This window comes from Aethalodelphis obliquidens, unplaced genomic scaffold, assembly GCF_003676395.1.
Source record: "Aethalodelphis obliquidens isolate GAN/ISIS:26980383/991018 unplaced genomic scaffold, ASM367639v1 scaffold18, whole genome shotgun sequence".
NCBI classification, from domain to species: Eukaryota; Metazoa; Chordata; class Mammalia; order Artiodactyla; family Delphinidae; genus Aethalodelphis; species Aethalodelphis obliquidens.
In genome coordinates, this window is record NW_020837962.1 from 11497070 (window position 1) to 11516268 (window position 19199).

The following is a 19199-nucleotide window of genomic DNA, read 5'->3' on the forward strand; positions in this document are numbered from 1 at the left end:
ACTGGGAACTGAGGCTCAGAGTCTTCAAGAATCTTGCTGGAAGTCCCAGAGCAGCAAACAAGTCATGATGTAAACCCAAGATGTGTGACCTGTAAACCCAGAAGCTGTGACCTTGACCTCTACACTTTCTTGCCTTCCAAGAAACAGTGCCTCCTTCAACAGGGGAGGTAGGAGCCTTGGAAGTGACAGTGGAGCAGGGGAGGGGTGGACTCAGTCTGGGGGGCCCACGTAAGCCACAGCAATGGCACAGGAGCAGGTGGTGGGCATGGGTGCCAGGAAAGATGGCTGTGGGCAGACAGTGGACGTCCACTGCAATACTGGCTTGTGGCTTTTTTGTCTTTTGATAAGCCCCGTACAAATGTAGGCACTCGTGGGGAGAGGTTTCAGGTATGCTAGGGCCAGTGCATGAGGCAAGTCCCCAGGGCAGCCCACCTTGAGTGGCTTTGCCCCCTCCCTTCAGTACACAAGGGATATGCCTATTCTTGGTAAATATACTTGATATATTCTTGGTATATAATAAACACAAAGAAGAAAACAAACATGCACCAAGTCGCACCTTGGTATGATTTAAATATATAAACTTTCTAAAGTAGTTTTAATGTCACACAAGTAGCTTTTAAGTGTACAGCAAGAGAAAACAGAAGTAGCTAAGAAAAGCCCCCACCAGTCTCAGGTCTCCTGAGCCTGTGGAAAGCCAAGCCAAGCTGAGCCCTGACCAGCAGCTTTAGCAGCCATTAGAAAGGCCCTAAGTTCCTCAGGAAGAGCCAGGGGGCAGTCCCCGCCCCTTGGAAACCTGGTTTCCTAAGCGGGTACAGGCATCTCTGGGCCCCTGGCTCACTGTACCAGTGAAAGTCCCCTCAATGCCCATTCATTTGATTCCTCCTAGGGAAGGGGGGCTCTCACCGACAGTCAGGCTAGAGGCAGAGCCAGCCTGCCTTTGCTGCAGGGTTCTGGGGGACTGGGGGTGGGCCTGGCCATGGGAAGGGCTCAGTCAGCAGGCTTATCTTCTCGTAGGATGGTGAGGAAGCGCTGGCCTCCCTCACAGAGCAGGCTGTGGACAGCCCGGCACAGCGCTAGCCAGGGTGGCCCCAGCGGCTCCTGCTTGCTCACCAGGGGGAGGAGTTCGGCCATCAGGACCTGGTGGGTGGTGCAAGACCAAGGTCTCAAGGGGGCCCTGTCCCAGCTGGCCCAGGGCCCCCAGAGGAGGGCTCAAACCAGGGCCGGCTTTGAGGCACCATGCCCCAGCCCATCCCTCCTCCAGAAGCTCCAGCACCCTCACAGGGGCACAGGCCCAGCAGCTCCCACCCTTCCCTGGTGGGTCTTGGTGGGAGGAGCACAGATAGGCTCTTAAGGCCAAGCCCTCATGAGGCTCCAGACCTAGAGTCCTCCCCAGGGCCCACGGCTCCCCGACACTCAGTCACCCACTCCCTACTCTAGAAGTACCTTTTCCAGGTGGATCTGCTGGTGCAGCATGGCCACCCGCAGCCTGACGGCCGCCAGGGTCTGCAGCTCCTGGGTACTAGAGTAGAGAAGCAACTGGGGGCTCCAGATAGGGTCTGCTCCTCCTCCACAGGGCAAGGAGGCCCTGGGGAACCTCCCCTCAGGCCACGGCCCCAGCTGCTGTTCCACCACTGTTGCGAGGACAGGGGATATGGCCTCACAGGGCACAAGCCAGGCACCTCCTCCCCAGGCCCCTTTAAGGGGGTGCAAAGTCTCCCCTTGCCTCCTGTATGAAGCCCTATTGTCCATAAACAACTAACTCTTGCAATACCAGGCATCTGCCAGTACCTCTCTGATTGTCACAAGGCACTTTTTCAATAACTGGATAAATAAGTAAGCTACTCGGAGTGGTAGGGTCTGTGTGTCGGGAGAGAAATTGGAGCAGGGGTGCTGTGCTGGCCAGCTCCACAGCACAACTGCAGAGAACTCAGAATGCAGTGGGGTGACACAGGGAAGGGCCGTCCTGCCCGCCTGCCTCCGTTCCCAAGCTGCTGTTAAAGTCCCAACACCACCCCGTGGCTAGAGGATTTTGACCCCAGACTTCAGCACGGGCGGGGCAGGCCTCACCTGTGCATAGCTCCCGCAGCCTGTGGAGACACTGCCCCACGATGGCCTGCAGCTCCTCCAAGGTGAGCAGGCAGCGGTACTCCTGCATCCAGTCCTTGGGGTCTACACGAGAGCCAGGGGGAGCAGGCCAGGTCCACGCCGGTCCTGAAGCCTTCCCCACCCTGACCAGAGACGCAACTGAGGGCCCACTAACCTGCCGTGAGCTCTTCCCCCATTCGAAGTCTTAGCAGCAAGCAGGCCTTCTGCAGGTGCCGCACCTCTGCCTCCACCTCGGTGGCACTGAGCCTGGGGCCAGGCCAGCCTGACTGCATGCGGGTCATGGAAAGTCCCCTGTGGTCAGGCCCCTCCGCTTTCCCCAAGGGCTGGGTCCTGGAGTAGCTCTGGCCCTTCCTGGAGTTGTTCCTCCTCAGACTCGCCAGGTTTAGAGCCAGAACCTCTGCCCCCCACCCCTCACTCCCCCAAGCCCCGCAAGGATACAGTTGTCTGCATTTTCTGGAGGAACTGCGTTTTGGCGGTGGTAGCAGCATCCACAGAATCACTGGTCTGTGTAGAGCTGAGCTGGGCCCACAGGCTGGGATACACACATGCACAGCCCACAAACCAGAAAGCAACGTGGTTACTACAGCCAGCTGGGCTGGGCCACGAGAAGTAGGCAAGGGCCAGGGTAGCAGCCCCAGCCTGGGGTGTCTGGCTCTTCTGAATGTCAGGAGGGGCCTTTGGGTGTCCTGGGGAACCGAGGGGGACACTGTCCATGAAAAGGGGACAGAGCTGACCCACTCTGGGAAATGCTAGGAGAGAATTCAAGGAAAAGGGGAGAGGAGCCAGCAGTGCCTGGTGACCAAAATGTCTGGTAAGAGCTTTGGATGCTGGCTCTGTGCCAGGCACAGCACAAGCACCCGAAAAGCCACCACCTCGTTTAACCCCTACAACACCTCTAGAAGCTGGTACTATTATTGTCATCTTCACAAGGAAGACAAATGGGGACTTGGAGACACTAAGTGCCTTGGGGCCTCAGAAGCTGCTGGCTGAGTCTAAGGTGACTACAGCCGTCCTAGGGAGGCTGACTCTCCTAATGTGGAGTGTCACCACCCAGCAAAGAAAGCCAAGGGACCCGTGGGAAGTCTTACCAGTGGGAAGCCTCAGCCTCCCTGCTCTCCACACTCCCCTGGTCTCCCCTCCCCCTTCACCCAGCCACAAGACTCAGCCTCACCGGGAATTCCGGGAAGCCGCTTTCCTGAAGGCCTCAGGCAGCTGCAGCAGGATCCTGTCAGGGAAGCCGGTGCTCAGAGCAGCTCTGTCTCACTCTGGGGGCTGTAGGCCCCACTCCCTACTCAGAGCCCAGTGAGAGATGAAGCTCACCCACCCCTCAGACAGGGCTTCCAGGGTGACCACAGGAGCCAGCCCAGTCCAGGTACCACCTGGCAGAGAGAAGAGAAAGCAGAGCCCAGGCCTTCGAGAGCTCATGTGGAGCCCTGGGGCTGGGTGGATAAGTGGATAGGGCACAGGTCACGCCCCAGTGCATCAAACATGGCACCTTCACAGCCAGCTGTTCCACTCTGCCAGCTTCTGGGCTTGCCACCCCTCATGGGGTGGCATCCTGGGGTTCCCCTGGCCCACATCCAGCTCAATGCCCTGCCCTCCCTGTCACCCCAAACCCAGACTCCTGCTGCTGCCCAGGATCTGATCAGGTAGAGACAGTAGTTCCTCTAGTGAGGGTCTGGGAAACCTACCCCTTATCCTTGAGTGTAAAAGCTTCTGGGGCCTGAGAAGCAGCCGACAGGACTATTTGTTTGTTCCTGAGGCCTGATTTAGGCTTGGTGGCTCCAGCCCCTTGCCCCATACAGGCCTGATCCCCCACTGACAGAAGCCTGCGCTCAGGGAGGTCCTTGGTAGGCACCCTGGTTTGGAGGATGCCCCTGGGAGGTTTTGTCTCTGATGCACGGCTGCCAGCCCTGTGTGAGGTGCTGGGTGGGTAAGAGGCTCTGGTGGCAGGGGAAGTGGCAATGGATCCAGACTTCAGGCTGGGGGCCTTGTTTCCTTCTCCAGCCTTTGATATGCCTTTTCGCACCCGTACAGCCTTCTCCAGTGCCTGGGTCAGAAGCTCCAGCTCCTTGAGGTCTTGCGGGCTGGGTATGCATGCTGCAAAAACCAAGAGTCATGTAGAGGTCCCTCACCACTTCATGTCTGAAGACAGGCCAGAGGTGGCACCTGGAGAAGGTAGATGGCTGAGGTTTACCTGCAGATGGGGCCTCTTCATTAGTTTCTGGCCCTGGGGTTGGCTCCGGAGCCAGGGTCTCGGCTGGTTCCCTGTGAAGACACAAGGCAGCCGTGGCACGGCCAGGGCCCAACAGGCCCCCAAGGCCGCCTGGCCTAGGGGCAGACCCGCAGTCTCAGAGCCTGCAGAAAAAGCGGGGAGCACTGACAACCCGCAACTCCGAAGTGAGAGCTGGGCCGGGCCTCCCGGCCCGGAGTCGCTAAGCGGGGTTCTGACGGCCCGAGGGAGGCCTAGCCGGGTGGTCCCGGGGTCCGCGTACCAGGCACGCAGCAGCCGCCGGGAGACTCGCAGGCTCCGCTCCAGCTGCCGCTGTCGCTCGGCGCAGGAGTCCAGGGCGTCACGCAGCTCGGCCACTAGCCTGGAAAGGACGCACCAGAGGCTCAGCACCCTGGCCAGCCTCGGGCCGCGCAGCCTCCCGCCCCCTTCAGCGGCGCGGGACCCACCGGCGCGAGCTGCCGGCAAGCAACGTGAAGGCGGTATCCATTCTTCGCGATCTGCCGCCGCCGTCAACTCCCGCCCCTTCCGGCCTAGAAGACCGCCCCTTCCGGCCGGACTGCCCAATTCCGAGCCCAGAGTTCAGGGCCCGCCCTACCCGATGATGATCCCGCCTCAAGGCCCCCCATTTCCCCGGGGTCCAAGCCATGACTCCGGTTCTGAGCTCGGGCCGGGGGCAGCGGAGGGAACACGGTTGAGGACCTCGGGTGACGCGCAGGCTTCTGGGTTGGATAACCGGGTAGATGGTGGCACCTGTGATCGCTTAACGGTTGGCTTCGTCTTTGTAGTGAAGGCGCTCTAAAGCAGGGCCCTGCTGCCTTGCTGACCCCGGGCCACCTAGCACAGGGCAAGGCACATGGAGTGGCCCAGTAGGTATTTACTGCAGTCGATAGAAGTGAGGATTACATGTGTGTTGGGAGCAGGGACAAGGGAGGAGGGAGTGTTCACTTTTGGATATGTTGGTGAGATGATGACATCCAGGGGAGGCATCAGTGGGCACCTGGGCAGAGGCGAATGAAGCCCAGGAGCCAAGGATGTGGCACATGGAGCAACGGGCCTGGGCGAGCTGGTCCAAGGTGTGCATGGATGGGGACAGGTGAGGGGGAGCTGGAGCCCAGAGAGGTGGAGGGACAGCAGAGCCTGGTGTCACAGAAACCACAGGAGGCTATCCCAGGAGGGAATGTCTGCGGGTTGGGGGAACGGGGCCTTCAGAGAATCAGGAGACACCTGGCGAGGAGGGATTGTAGGGACAGATGCTGGCTGGGAGGAGTGGTTCGGGCAGCAGGGTCCACTGTAATTGGAAATAACAGGAAAAACAGATGAATGCCAACCCCTCAGGGGCCAAGAAATCTCAGGGGAGAGCAGGACAGGTGACAAACCTGGGAGGGGTTGTTTCAAGTTGGCGAGGTGTCCGTTTCACAGTGCTGATAGGAAGGTGCTGCAGCAGAGGACAGAGACACAAAGGAGGGGAGTTGAGGGTGCCAGGCAGAGAAGGAGAAGGGGGTGAGGACCTAGGCAGCCCTGGGACTGCCCTTAGGGTGGGCCCCTCCATCGGTAGTGGCCTGTTTTCTTGCCTAGTGCGGGGAGGCTGACAGCATTCTGACTAAAATGAGATTCTCTGTGAGGTAGGAGGGGAGGGAAGAGGGCTTCAGTCAGTGCTTAGAAGATGCAGGGAGACCCCACCCCACCCCACGGTCAGGTGGTACTAGGTCCCCACTGGAGTGGGAGAAGGCAGTTCAGTCATGCACATCACGTGGCTGCTACTACCCTCATCACATTTAGTCCTCACAACACCCCTGTGAGGTAGGTATTATTGCCCCATCTTACAGATGAGGAAACTGAGGCTCACACATGCCTAGGGGCACACAGTCAACAGGGAGGTCTGCAATCCCTATGCTGGGATTCCCTTACTCAACCATGCCTGACCCAGGATGGTCAGAATTCTACTACAGTAGCAAAAAGAGCTCCTACAGGGAAATCAACACCCAGAAAAGCCTCACGGAGTCAGCATCTCCCTGTCCCTGTCGTTTTGGTTCAAGAGCATTTGGGGGACACTCCTGGCTAAGTGGTTCTTTCTGACATTTTCGAGAGGAAGCAAAAGCTTTCAGCAGGGCTCCACGTCGGCACCAGCTGCGGGGCAAAATGGAAGCGCTGATTTTGGAACCCTCCCTGTATACTGTCAAAGCCATCCTGATTCTGGACAATGATGGAGATCGACTTTTTGCCAAGTACTATTATGACACCTACCCCAGTATCAAGGAGCAAAAGGCCTTTGAGAAGAACATTTTCAACAAGACCCACCGGACTGACAGTGAAATTGCCCTCTTGGAAGGCCTGACAGTGGTATACAAAAGCAGCATCGATCTCTATTTCTATGTGATCTGCAGCTCTTGTGAAAATGAGCTGATGCTCATGGCTGTTCTGAATTGCCTCTTTGACTCCTTGAGCCAGACGCTGAGAAAAAATGTAGAAAAGCGAGCTCTGCTGGAGAACATGGAGGGGCTCTTCTTGGCTGTGGATGAAATCGTAGACGGAGGGGTGATCCTGGAGAGCGATCCCCAGCAAGTGATACACTGGGTGGCATTAAGGGGAGAAGATGTACCCCTTACAGAGCAGACCGTGTCTCAGGTGCTGCAGTCAGCCAAAGAACAGATCAAGTGGTCACTCCTTTGGTGAAGACCCCACTGTTCCTGGCTCCTCACTCCCTCAAAAAATCCACATGTCTGCTGTAACTTCTCATCCAGCCCCACAAATGATGCTCTCAGGGTCATCTCGGGGATAACAGGGATCCTTAAATCTCCATCCTTTCTGTGGTTGCCCCCTCGCAAACCCGTATACGCTTCCCGTTCCTTCTCACTCTTTTTTGCAGTCCTGGGAGTAAAGCTCTTAGCAGATTTGGACACAGGGCAGGGGAAGCACCCTCTTCCTTGCTCGACTGGATTATACTCCCATGCTCTCCTATCCCCCATATTTTCTCCTCCACTTCTGTGCCCTTTGCTGCAGCTACACTTCAGATCAAAGCAGGAGAAAGAATGTGCTGAGTGTTTTCCTCCCTTTGCCTTTACCCGGCCTTCATCCCAACAGTCCATATGTCCAGCAAGGGGAGAGAGAGAGAATTCTTTTCTATAGAAGGAGTGCGGGTGGGGAGAGGCATATGAAGTCTCAGCCACAGCCCCGCTTGCTGGACTTGGTATTTTCTCCCATTCCTTTTTACTGCCAGGCCTCCAGCCTTGGAAAAAAGATTGGGAACAGCTCATAGTCAGGGGACAGAGTGGAAGGAGCAGTGATTTAAATATTATTGGACAGAGCTTATAAAATTCTGTATTTCAGACACAGCTGCATTTTTTACCCTCATCCTGGCTTATACCTTCAAAACTGCTGTGGTCTGTGAGTGTTCGGTGTGGGAGTGTCTGTCTCTCCGTCTGATACCTTAACTTTCCACCTTCACTACCCCTGCGAGCTCTGCCTGGCTTGCCCTGTCTGTGCCCTGGAGCAAAGCCAGTCCCTGATCTAAAATGCCATTCCAGTCTTGGGAAGAAGAGTTTCTGCTCAGAACTGGGGATAGGGTGGAATTTATGACTTGGGCCTCTGGGCTCTCTCAGTCCCCTTCTCTCTCCCACATGCACCTCACTCCTCTGCCTTGGGTCTGCGATCTCTGCTGCTTAACCCTGTCCTCCCTCTGCCTCAGCCTTACATCCGGGCAGTAGGTCTGGGCGCCTCCCTTCCCTAGGTCGCTGAGAGAGGTGCCTTTCTTCAGAAGACCTTTGGGATTTGGCTTTCCCCAGGAAGACGGAGGATGGGACACCCACTGTTGGGTCATCTCTCCCCTTGACCCAAAACTTCCCACAAAAATGTCACAAGAAACCTTCCTGAGACTTAGCATCCTGTCCCCACCCACTAACTGCCAGTTCTCCAAGTGGGGCGGGTAACTGGGCATCCTGGAGGGAGCATTTTTGTGTAAGAGGTGTGCGGAGTCAGCATGATAGCCACCTTCATATACTGTTCTGCGCAAAGAGGAATAAAACATTTTTTTCCAAAAAAAAAAAAAAAGCTATCAGCAGGGTGAGTGTGTCAGCAGGGGAGAGAGGTCAGGGTCAGTCTTCGTCAGATCCCAAGTCCCTGTGGTCATTATTCTCAGGAACTCACAGCAGATCTACCCTCACCCAACAAACAGGTCCTCTGAATCTTGCTCTTCTGTATCTTGGTCACCTCAGATGTTACAAATGACATTTAATTTTTTTTCTGGCTAACCTCTCTGGGAAAATTGGTTTTGCATACAGTGTCAGGATAGCACTGAGGGGTTTGAATCGAATTTTCTTTTTTTTAGTTGAGCCTAAATAATGTTGAGAATTAAAAAAAATTAATACCTTATATATTTAATGTTTTTTTAAAAATTTATTTTATTTATTATTTATTTTTGGCTGTGCTGGGTCTTTGTTGCTGTGCGCGGGCTTTTCTCTAGTTGCGGCGAGCGGGGGCTACCCTTCCTTGAGGTGCGCGGGCTTCTTGATGTGGTGGCTTCTCTTGCTGTGGAGCACAGGCTCTAGGCGCGCAGGCTTCAGTAGTTGTGACTCGCGGGCTCTAGAGCGCAGGCTTAGTAGTTACGGCGCACGGGCTTAGTTGCTCTGAGGCACGTGAGATCTTCCCGGACCAGGGCTCGAACCCGTGTCCCCTGCATTGGCAGGTGGATTCTTAGCCACTGCGCCACCAGGGAAGCCCTCATATCTTCTATTTTTAATTTTTCTTTTGTTTTTTATCTTAGAGGGATGGAGGATGGAAATAAAGACAGGGAAAGAAATGGCCCAGACATTCCGATGTTCATACGGACATCATCTGTTGGGGACACAGACAAACCATCACAGGAGAAGGGGCAGATTTCTAAAATGAGCTGAGAATATGGGAGGAAGAGAGCCTGTGACCAAGACATCAAGGCCCTGGCCTGCAAAAATGTCAGGGCCCACTCACCCGGTATTCACACGCAGTCCGAAACGATCCGCGGGGCAGAGTTCCCTCACGATAGGACCCACCACCCAGTGAGGAAAGAACGGCTGCCTGGGGCAGGGCAGGCCAGGCCAATGTGGGCGCAGGGATGGTGTGCTCAGAGCTATTGGCTCCCCGTGGAACCCCGAACCAGATAAATGTGGGAGGGGGTGAGCTGTGCCAGGATACCTGGGTCACACATGTTCTCAGCTGTGAAAGCTCTCAGCTCCCGCGGTGCCTGGGGCTCCGTGGGGCTGGGAAGTTCAGGACGTGGGCTTAAGTTTCCCAGAGAAAGCAGGACAAACATGGGAGGGGACAGAGAAATAGGCTTCACACAGTATGGCATGATTGCTTTGAGGCTAAACTTTCCAGAGAGAAGGAACTGAGTTTTTGTTGTGATTTAGACATTCTGATGGCTCACAGTGGGCTCCCCTAGAGAAAGAAACTTACTGCCCCAAGTTCTCCTTTCTATTCCGTGTGACTGCCACCAGGGGTCTACAGGGATCCATCTCCAGCGCCCCCCTCCCCCTTGCTAGTGCAACAGCAGCCCTGCCTCAGCAAACATTCACTTCAGCCAACATTCACTGCAGCAAACGCACTGACACACTCACAGCTTCAAAAAGCCCAAGTTCATGTCCTCCTCCTCCTCATTGTGGGCAGACAGGTTTTTCCTCTTCACCTGTTGCTGGGGAGCACAGCTCTCCGGGGGGCTTGGGGGACGACACTGTACACACGACTTCCTCGCGTGATGGTGGCAAGGCTGTGTGTTCAAGTCGCTGCCCGGGGACAGTACTGAGGTAGATCGGGCAAGGCCCCCCAAGCCATCTGCGGAGTTTGTGGGACTTGTGCTGCTGACAGAGGAGTACCCTGAGGTCGTTATGTCCTTGCCTGCCCCCCTCCTGCTGCACAGAGAGCGCTCGAGCCCTGGGGTCCAAGGTGTCTGGCTGCCTGGTGCTGACGCCTGTGTGTCCTGACGCCCCTCCTCCTCCGGGCAGGCCTCCTCATCGCTTGATTCCTGGCAGCAGTGCTGTTCCGGGTTCAGGTAGACCACAGTGACATCGAGGACACCGCTGGGAGCTGTCACTATGGGAGATGGGGGAGAGGTCAGGCCATAGCCTGAGCATCAGGGTGACTCCGTGCTCGGTCAGGACCCAGGGGAGCCCAGGGTCCAGCTCTCGGCCGCACATCCTGAACCTCGCTGGACAGTCCCCTTTCCTTTACGTAAGAAATTGGGGGTGAAGTGTCTCCTTTCAAACTTGGGGTAATACCCAATGTGACTTAGGGGACAGTAGGAAGTGACAACAAACTGGCCATCTAATAATTTAGTTAATCCCCTGAGTGGACACAAAAATAGCAGTTGGAAAATCAACAGAAGCTGTCGAACTGGGCTTCCTGTGCAGATGGCTGATGAGACATGGGGACAGAGCCTCCTGCAGCCTGCCCTAGATGGGTGCCTGAGGGACAGAGCCCAGCAGGGGGCACATCTCACACAACCTTCTAGAAAGGTCTATTTCTCTGTCCCTGACCTGGTGAGGTCCTTCCACCAGCACAGGTCCAGCTGGAGCTGGGCGCAGGTTGGGCCCACATCCTATCCTCCCTGTGGGCTGGTATTCCAGGGGCTCTGCTCTCTCATGTCTACCTGTGTCCGGACACACTCTCCTGCAGCTCAGGCTGGGGGCCCTCCTGCCCGCTGTCCCCTCTGGGGCAGCACCGGGTGGTCTCCAGCCCTGGCACTCACCATCGCCCTCCTTCTCGCCCTCGCTCTCTTGGTCGCCCTCGTAGCCGGAGCAGTAGTCCAGGCTCCAGTCCAGGAAGCTGCCCAACAGTGTCTCCTCCTGGCTGGACAGCTCTGCGGTCGGCGTGGTGACGAAGCTGCCCCTGTCCTCCTGGAGGCTGTTCTCCCGTTTCCTGTGCGGTGGGAGAGCCGGGAGCCGGGTCATAGGCAGCAGTGTTGGGAGGCCCAGTCTGGTTCTTGGCACCTGCCTGACCCTGCCCCCACGTGCTGTGAGCAGGGACAACACAGCCACCCAGGAACTGCCCTCAGAAGCTCAGGGCAGATTTGCAGAGACAGGGCCAGCACCATGGCGAGGTTCCTGCTCATCTGGACTTTGTAGGATGGATAGGAGTTCTTTAGGTGGGTGAGGTGGAGGGGGAGGTTATTCCAGGCAGTACAGCTGGGACACTGAGATGGAAGAGACAGGGATAAAAGGGATGCACACAATGAGGGCACAGCTGGAGTGCAGGGAGTGCCACAATGTGGTGGAGCAGAGCAGTCCCGTATGGCTCACACCGGGCGTGGGGCAGGGCCAGAGCCTGAGCGGGCTCAACCTGTGCTCAAGACCACCATCCCTCACAGGGAGCCAGGCTGGAGCCAGAGAGCCACACTGGGGAAAGGAGACGGTACTGTAGGCAGTGGAGACTACCAACCGCAGCTTCAGTTTTCTGAGGATCTGCTCTCTCCCTGCTGCTCCTCAGGAGCCCCGATGGCTGCACAGGTCACGAGGGAACCCAGGCCTGGCCCGCAGGGTTCACTCACCGCTTGGTTCTCCTTCCAGAGGGAGAGCTGAGGAAGGTGTGAATGTCCCCTGTGCTGAGGAAAGACGCGGGTTCTGGGCTCTCTTGTTTCACCCCTAGAGTTGCACACAACTGGCCGTAGCTCAGCACCTGAGGGGAAGCCGGGGTCAGAGGGAGGGCCGAAGCCCCAAGGGGCCCACGGGGACCCCCGCTCCCTAGCACCCACCAGCACCTCTTCCTGGCTGATCTCTTCATATCGCTTGTCCTCGAATCGCTGCTTCACGGCAGTGAGAGAGACCTGCCTGTAGTCCTTGGGGGCATCGTCATGGAAGCTGCCGACAGAAGGACACGTGAGGGGTAGTGGGGGGCAGACGGTGCTGGCACCTCCACCCAAAAGCTCCCATCTTTAGCCTCCACTCACTGAAGTGAGAGAGGACAAGACATTTTCAAAACCAGCCCAGCAATGGGAGTGAAGCCCAGCGCTGCTGTGCAGTCTGGCGGTTCCTCGAGTCACCTATGACCCCCAGGTGCATCCCCAGGAGAAAGGGGAACAGAGATCCACACAGAAACCTGGACACATATGTTCACAGCGGCACTATTCGCAACAGCTGGAAGGTAGAAAAACCCCAAATGTCCATCAGTGCACGACTGAATAAACAAGATGTGGTCCCTCCATCCAGTGGGCTATTTGTACAGTGGAAACATTATGTAGGTGAGAGGCTGGTCATAAAAGGCCCCAAGTTGTACGATTCCATGTTGGTGAAACATCCAGAACAGAAAGAGCCAGGAAATAGATGAGTGTTTGCTGGGGGCTGGTGGGGAGGGGAAACGTGAAGGTAATAGGTAGCAAGGGCGGGGTTTCTTTTGAGGGTGGGGAAGATGTTCTCGAATAGATTGTGGTTTGTGGTGATGGCTGCACAATTCTGAATATACCAAGAGCCTGTTGAATTGTACACTTTAACAAAAAGTTTCGTTGGTAAATAAATATGTTTCCAGTTTATCTGGATTGGGAAAAAAAACACAAAACAACTCGGTGGGGGGCGGGGGATGGGTGTAGGAAGGCAGCCAAGCAGCAGCTTTTGGCAGCCTGGTCAGGCACCGACCCTGCACTGGTCTGAGCAGCCTCGGGGGCAGACACGTGTTGACCTGCCACCGTCACCCATGCTGCCGTCCACCAGCGACGAGGTCTGGGCCCTGCAGGAGAAACGGGCTGCACACACTAACCCAGGAAGTGCTGACAGGCTCCCCGTGTTAGCGGGGAGGGGGAGAAGTGGCAGATGGGCCAGAGGGGCTGGCCAGAGGAATCTCTAGACTCGTGCCCAAGTTCTGATCTCATCCCCAAGGTGTAAGCAGAAGTGTCGTGTTCAGAGGCTGCCCTGTGGAAATCCAGGAGGCGGCTGGGGCAATGACCATGGGCAGGTGAAGAAAGTGCATTGGCCCCGAGAGCCGCTGGGATGCAGGGACAGAGAAGCAGAAATGGGCTGGCCTGAGGGCTCTGATAGGATGACCGGGGCCTTGTCCACCAAGCACCAAATGAAATCTATGAGGAGGAATGGCCTGGCGTGGACAAGCTGGCAGGGGGGTCTGTGGCTCGGGTCAGAGGTTGGCTTTTAGATGTGTTCTGAATCCTGGAAGTGGTTAAGTCTCCCAGGGAGCGTCTGGGTACAGGCAGAAAGGCAGAATTACCCGGACCCTCGTGTCGGGGAAGGGGACTCTGAGGCAGTGTGGCCTGGCGGAGAAAGGAGGAGGTCCCTGGGGGCTTTAGCAGATATGCATGCGGTGGGGAGTGAACGTGAGACTGAGGAGTGGGAGGAGCGAGTCTGCCAGCCAAGCTGAGACAGGAGGCGAGGGAAAGGGCCAAGGTGTGTGCCCGGGGCTGCGGTCTGCCAACTCCAGAGCTGGAGGCCAACCTGTCCTAGACTGAAATTACCGCTGGTCAGGGAGACAGACTCATTTTTTCTTACGTTCCACTGCCCATGGAATTAGGTTTGGGTTGGGGGGAGCTGCTGCCCACACATCAAATGTTAAAAACGTATGAAATAAGCAACATGGCCCTGGAATTTCTAAACGTCAGTCCTGAGATACGCGGCTCACGCGGGTAAGGTCTGAGTGTCTTGACAGCCCTCACGTGAGAGCAAATTCCCCCTGGACTTGTGGTATTAAGGACACATCCTCTGTGTGGGGGGACAGTCGGGGGGTTGTGGGGGGAATTGCTTCCTTACACGCTTACCACTTTTTTTTTTTTTTCGGTACACGGGCTTCTCACTGTTGTGGCCTCTCCCATTGCGGCTCTGGACAAGCAGGCTCAGCGGCCATGGCTCACGGGCACAGCCGCTCCGCGGCATGTGGGATCTTCCCGGACCAGGGCACGAACCCGTGTCCCCTGCATCGGCAGGCGGACTTTCAACCACTGAGCCACCAGGGAAGCCCGCGCTTACCACTTTTGATGAAGGCTTAAGACACAGGGGATGAGGTCTTCACAGGAGAACCCAGTGAGGTCCCATAACCGAGTGGTCCAGGGCTGTGCTGGGGAGGAAAGCAGGAATAGTGGGGCCGTTCTGTTGCCCACTCATGCCCCACAGCCCTGATGGTTCTGGGATGGAGTTTCCTAGGGCTCAGGGTTGAAAAGGCCCCAGGTACAGAGCATGCGTGCTCACTGTCGACAATGTGGGAAATATTAAGCTAGAACTGTCTCTAACCTCACCCCCAGACAATGGCTTTTAGTCCATTCTGGTGTTTCCTTCTCCAGAAGATGAACACACTTCTTTTTCTCCCTCCAACCCCCTTGAATTTGAGCACTGGCTCCTGACTCCAGGAATCCCCCGGACCACTGGCTCAGCCCATGTTCTGAGTGGCTGGTGGGGAGGACCAGCTCCTTACTCTGCCCATGTGTCAGCCTCGCCAGGAGCAGGGCGGCTGCAGCCAGGTGTGCCGGGGCATAGGCGGCCAGGCTGGTGTGCAGCAGGGAGAGCTCACAGAGGAAGCTGCACAGGTGCTGGGTTCTTGGCGCCATGGGGACCAGTGTCAGCAGGACGTCCTTGTAATCGACCACAGTGGGGACCTAGAGGGAACGGGGAGGCAGACGTGGGGTCTCAGCACACAGAGGGCCCCTCCACCCACTCGGTGGGGAGGCTGGACCTTAGAAACACCACCCTCGGCGTGGTCAGCCCAGCATCTGGCCTGACTGCTGTGCACGCCAAACAGCTGTGGCCTCGCGCCCTCTGGGTCCAGGAGGGCTTCCCAGAGCAGGGAAGCTCAAAGCCATGCAGATACCCTCTGCCCCTCCATGCCCTCACGTGACCTCAACTTTGATTCAAAAGGAAAAAGCAAGTGGTCACTTACTCGAATCTTCCCTTCCAAGGCAGAGATGATCTCTCCCATCATCCTCACCAGGTCCTCGTATTTGTACGTGTTGTCTGTGAGCCACACAGCCTCCCGGATCGTCAGGATCTCTTTGCTGATGAACCTGGAGTGTTAAGAAGGGGTCTGAGCACTGAGCCCACTCCCCTTAGTGGGGTGATCACTTTAGGCTTCAGTGATGGGGTTGGGGGGGTCCAAAGAGTGGACCCTGCTGCCCCTAGCCACTGAGGGGAACTGAAAAGGTCAGATAAGCCTATCATGGGGGCTGGAAGGGAAGGGGGATTAGTGTCACAGATCAGTGGCAGTGAGAGCTGCTGGCCTGCTAGGCATGCAGGTGTTTCTGCAAAACGCACCCACGAATGACATGATCGGTCAATCCTCTTAACGACCTGAGGGATAAGGGTTCACCCTGCCTTGTGTCAGCTTCTATGGAGCGAGTATAAACAGCTTTAACCCAGAAGGCAGATGAGCCAGCAGAACCAGAGACAGAGGTTGTTTGAAGGTCTGGACCCAGCATGGGGTCTGGCCATGGGAACTGGACTGTCCTTAGGCAGGTGGTCACGCTGTTCTCTACTCTCCACCAGTCCCAACTATCAGGGAACACGCTAGTCCAGCGGCCTGCCGAGGACACCTCCCCACACAAGGGTGGACTGGGACCGGGCCCTTGGCTGCTCTGTCATGGGGACTCTGCAGCTCCCGTGTTTGCTGTTGCCTGGGCCAAGAGAGAGGACAGGAGTTGTAGGGACCGCAGGTGCTGGGGGATGTTATGTGAGTGGGGCGGGCGAAAGCCCTGTGCTCAGAGCAGCGGCAGGTGCTGCTTTGAGAGTGGATGTAGGGGCATCTCGGCTTCTAAAAATCTTTTAAAGCAATTATCATCTCATTGCCAGCAGCCTGTGGTCTGGTAGTACCTCAGTCTCTCATTGCAAGGACATAACTATGCCATTTGGATCCAGGGAGGCTGGGGACCCGTCTGTTCAGCCCTCTCTGGTGACAAGACCTGGAACGCCGGGTTCCGAGAGCACACGAGAGGTGCTGGACAGTGTGTGGCATTTGCTCACCGACTCTGAGCCCACGGACCCTGCTTCCACAGCCACCTAGAGACCCCACTTCCCAGTTCCCGTCGTGGCCACATGACTGCGCTCACTGCAAAGGTGGACCTGGTGGCCTCAGGGGTCATGGCAGGTAGCAGAGAGCAAGTCAGGACCTGGGCCTCCTTCATGACGTCATGAAACAGATAAACCATCCCAGTGACACAAGCCTCTGGGTTACTGTGCAGAAGACAAATCAGTCTCTCCATAGTTGACACCACTGTGTGCAATGAGCCTGCTCCTCCCTCGAAAGCCTTACAGATAATGATGTTGGTCTGGAAAGCACCACCCAGGGGAGATAGCAGACCACGTAGGAGAAGTCTGCTTTAGGAAAACAAGAAAATGCAAAATGTATGCTGGGAACTGCCATCCACATTGTGTCCAAAGGCAAAACTGGGTGGAAAGGTGGATTTAGGTAAAACTTAAAATGGTCTGATTTGAAAAGTCAGAGCTGCTGCAGGGGTAGGCTGCCTCTCTGAGGACGCATCCTGCCCATGTGGTTGGAGGGGGTCTGTGGGGAGTTGGGGGTGGGGGGCACATGACACTGATGAAACGCAGGTCTCTGGACGCAGAGTTGAGAACCGGACTGGCAAGGGCAGCCGCCTGTGACCCTCCCTCATCGCTGTGTTGCCCTCAGGGGCCAGGGGAAGAGGGTTCCAGCCTGAGCCTGCCCAACAGAGGCCACGTTCTGGGTCCTGAGGCCGCGTGTTGGGATGAGCAGCTGCCCACACACCAAGGGTCAGCCTTGCCACCCCCGTGTGGGTAGGACCACTTGGCGTGGGCACCCCCTAAAATGAAAATCCCTGTCATAAGGAGGTGGGGTGCTGAAGGCTTGTTCCACTGAAAAGCCAGCCTGTGAACTGGGCAGCGCCAGCATGCTGTGTTCCGTCTGCGGGCCCAGCCTGGGGGGTTTCTTACCGGGTGCACATGACCATGCAGGCGATGCCCAGCAGCTGGAGCCTGTACCGGGGCACCAACCGCCTCCGCAGGTACCGGTCCACGCACTCCACGGTCAGGTGAAGGCACAGGCTCGAGAAGTCCTTCATGGTCGCAACCTCTACCAGCCAATCGATGAGAATGTACCTGTGGGAAGAGCACCATCCCTGAAAACCAGGCCAAGCCTTCATGAGTGTCCCGTCTCCCATTCCTGCCCGGCCATCTGTCCCGAGGGGTGAGCGATCACTTTAGGCATCACTGGCTTATCCAGGCACCTGTCCAAGGCTGAGACACCCTGTCCAAGGGGGAGGCCCCATGACTCCCGACTTTGTTCCTGGGAGGCAGGTGGGCTGCACATATGTGTACTCTGCCTCCCCCACCCCGGGACCCCCAGGCACTGGATAAGCCTGGACCATTACTTGTAAGGGAGCAAAGCAGGTCTGCTCTGTGGACCTGGGACAGGTCACAGGACAGGAGAAAAGTCAAAGTTTATCGTTCTGCAAACCTGTCTTCTCTCTGAGGAACTCTCACCCATGGGGTCATTTATCACAACCCTCCGCAGTGGAGCAAAGAGCCAGGAATGCATCTAAAGCAGGATTCCCTGAGCCTGTGTGCTGGAGTTCTCAGTCACCCAGCAACCATGATGGAGAACTTGGGCCGGCAGAGCCAACAGACATAGGATCCCTCCTCGACGGGGCTAAAAGCCGGGCCAGGGACACAGACGTCACAAGGGGATACTGCATGCAACATCAAGGATGCCCAAGCATGGTGAAAGCCTTTTTGCACAAGGGAGAAGAGATGGGGAGAAGAGAAGCAAGAGAGAAAAGAAACGTGGTGGTGAGTGATTCTAGGCAGACAGGAGGGACTGCTCCAGGTGTCAGCCTGGACAGGAGCATCTTTCATAGGCAGAGGAAAGGAGGGAGTGCTGGGGCCAAGTTGGGGAGGGGAGGAAGGAGGAGGGATGAAGGGGAACAGGCTGGGGAGGAAGACACGCAAGGCCAGGTGTTTGAGGGTTAGGGGCAGAAGAGGAAGCTTCCTACGCAGACACCTTTGACAAGCTCAATGATCTGACTTATAAAAACAGACCAACGGAACTGTACACTTTAAAATGGTTAAACCTGAAACTAATGTTACATGTCAATTATAACTCAATAGAAAAAAGGAAGAAAAAGTCAGCTGTTGCTTTACATAGAGGAAAATGTAAAGATGCTCAACTTGGGGATTGAAATGATATTATTGCAATAAAACTACTTTAGCTCTTGAAAAGAAAAGAAAGGTTAAGTTTATGTTAACCCCCACCCCCAGCACACAAAAGGAATAGCAACAGTCCCTGGCTCCCGCCGCCAAAAGAAAGGCAGACTGGGAGGGCACAGCGTGGGGCAGGGGGCACCACCCCCAGCAGAGGCACAGGACTCAAAATCACAGCAGCTTGGTGACATTTAATGTGGGAGCCAAGGACACTGCACCCCCTGCTATGAGTAAAGACGGAGCCTCTCCAGGGAAGAGAGCTTACCAGGTGCTGGGCTTTGTCTGCCGCAGTACAGCCAGAGCCTGCCCATTATAAATCTAAAATGTATTTGAAATCTCTGGTGTAAGCTTAAAAAATTATTCACATTTTCCATTTTACTCTCTAAACAAGTTCTGTGATTGAGTGTAAAAGTGTGTTATCTCCAAACCTCGAGGGAAAATGGACCTGCAGGAAGAGGCAGTTTGTGGGGTTTCTGAGGCTACAGGCACATGGCAGCTGCCTCCCACACTCCCGCACGCTGATGCGCGTGATGGTGGGTTGGAAAGAAAAGGTGTTTTCTGGCATCATTTTTGAAAGATGTTTAGTATGGTTTAATATAGTCTGAGACTTAAAAAGGAAAACTGGAGAGAGCAGACATTTATGTGGGAAATTTTTCTTTTCAAAGCCCTGGATAACTTAGGCATAACTGGTTTTAGAAAACACACACACACACACACACACACACACACACACACAC

General features: G+C 55.9%; 2 protein-coding genes and 1 pseudogene across 7 annotated transcripts in view; 1 reads left to right on the plus strand and 2 right to left on the minus strand.

Moving 5' to 3' along the window:
• Positions 1 to 561: 561 nt before the first annotated feature.
• On the minus strand, positions 562 to 4870 carry TEDC2 (tubulin epsilon and delta complex 2). 3 transcript variants are annotated; one of them, XM_027117748.1, is made up of 10 exons: positions 4786 to 4868; positions 4602 to 4700; positions 4304 to 4374; positions 3798 to 4206; positions 3278 to 3331; positions 2545 to 2638; positions 2261 to 2372; positions 2068 to 2169; positions 1444 to 1631; positions 562 to 1137 (listed from the first exon to the last, which is right to left on the minus strand). In XM_027117748.1, exons 1-10 carry the CDS (start codon positions 4824 to 4826, stop codon positions 988 to 990), a joined length of 1320 nt encoding a protein of 439 aa, XP_026973549.1. In that variant the 5' UTR covers positions 4827 to 4868; the 3' UTR covers positions 562 to 987. The 3 variants fall into 3 exon arrangements, with proteins under 3 accessions (XP_026973549.1, XP_026973550.1, XP_026973551.1); XM_027117750.1 differs by having other exon boundaries at positions 1020 to 1137; positions 1444 to 1519; positions 4786 to 4870; XM_027117749.1 differs by having other exon boundaries at positions 1019 to 1519; positions 4786 to 4870.
• Positions 4871 to 4979: 109 nt separating this feature from the next.
• LOC113626317 (coatomer subunit zeta-1 pseudogene) lies at positions 4980 to 8114 on the plus strand (annotated as a pseudogene). Its single transcript, XR_003435116.1, has one exon. The product of XR_003435116.1 is annotated as a coatomer subunit zeta-1 pseudogene (transcript).
• A 907-nt stretch (positions 8115 to 9021) lies between these two features.
• CCNF (cyclin F) overlaps positions 9022 to 19199 on the minus strand; it is a 19513-nt gene continuing 9335 nt past the window's right edge. For 2 of the 3 annotated variants that reach the window (XM_027117753.1, XM_027117751.1), the window contains 8 exons: positions 17197 to 17361; positions 15173 to 15296; positions 14711 to 14891; positions 14269 to 14356; positions 12057 to 12162; positions 11853 to 11980; positions 11055 to 11224; positions 9022 to 10399 (listed from right to left, as the gene is read on the minus strand). In XM_027117753.1, coding sequence (XP_026973554.1) covers positions 9924 to 10399; positions 11055 to 11224; positions 11853 to 11980; positions 12057 to 12162; positions 14269 to 14356; positions 14711 to 14891; positions 15173 to 15296; positions 17197 to 17361 — 1438 coding nt within the window. In that variant the 3' untranslated portion in view covers positions 9022 to 9923. The remainder of the gene's footprint in view (positions 10400 to 11054; positions 11225 to 11852; positions 11981 to 12056; positions 12163 to 14268; positions 14357 to 14710; positions 14892 to 15172; positions 15297 to 17196; positions 17362 to 19199) is intronic. The other variant, XM_027117752.1, reaches the window with a different exon arrangement.

Bases quoted from the DNA above. Each gene is read 5' to 3' on its own strand.
- TEDC2 (XM_027117748.1), bottom strand. From the start codon at position 4,826: ATGGATACCGCCTTCACGTTGCTTGCCGGCAGCTCGCGCCG. The intron at 4,375-4,601 runs GTACGCGGACCC...GTGTCTTCACAG, and splicing joins CGGCGGCTGCTGCGTGCCTG to GGAACCAGCCGAGACCCTGG. The intron at 1,138-1,443 runs GTACTTCTAGAG...ACCACCCACCAG, and splicing joins AGCAGATCCACCTGGAAAAG to GTCCTGATGGCCGAACTCCT.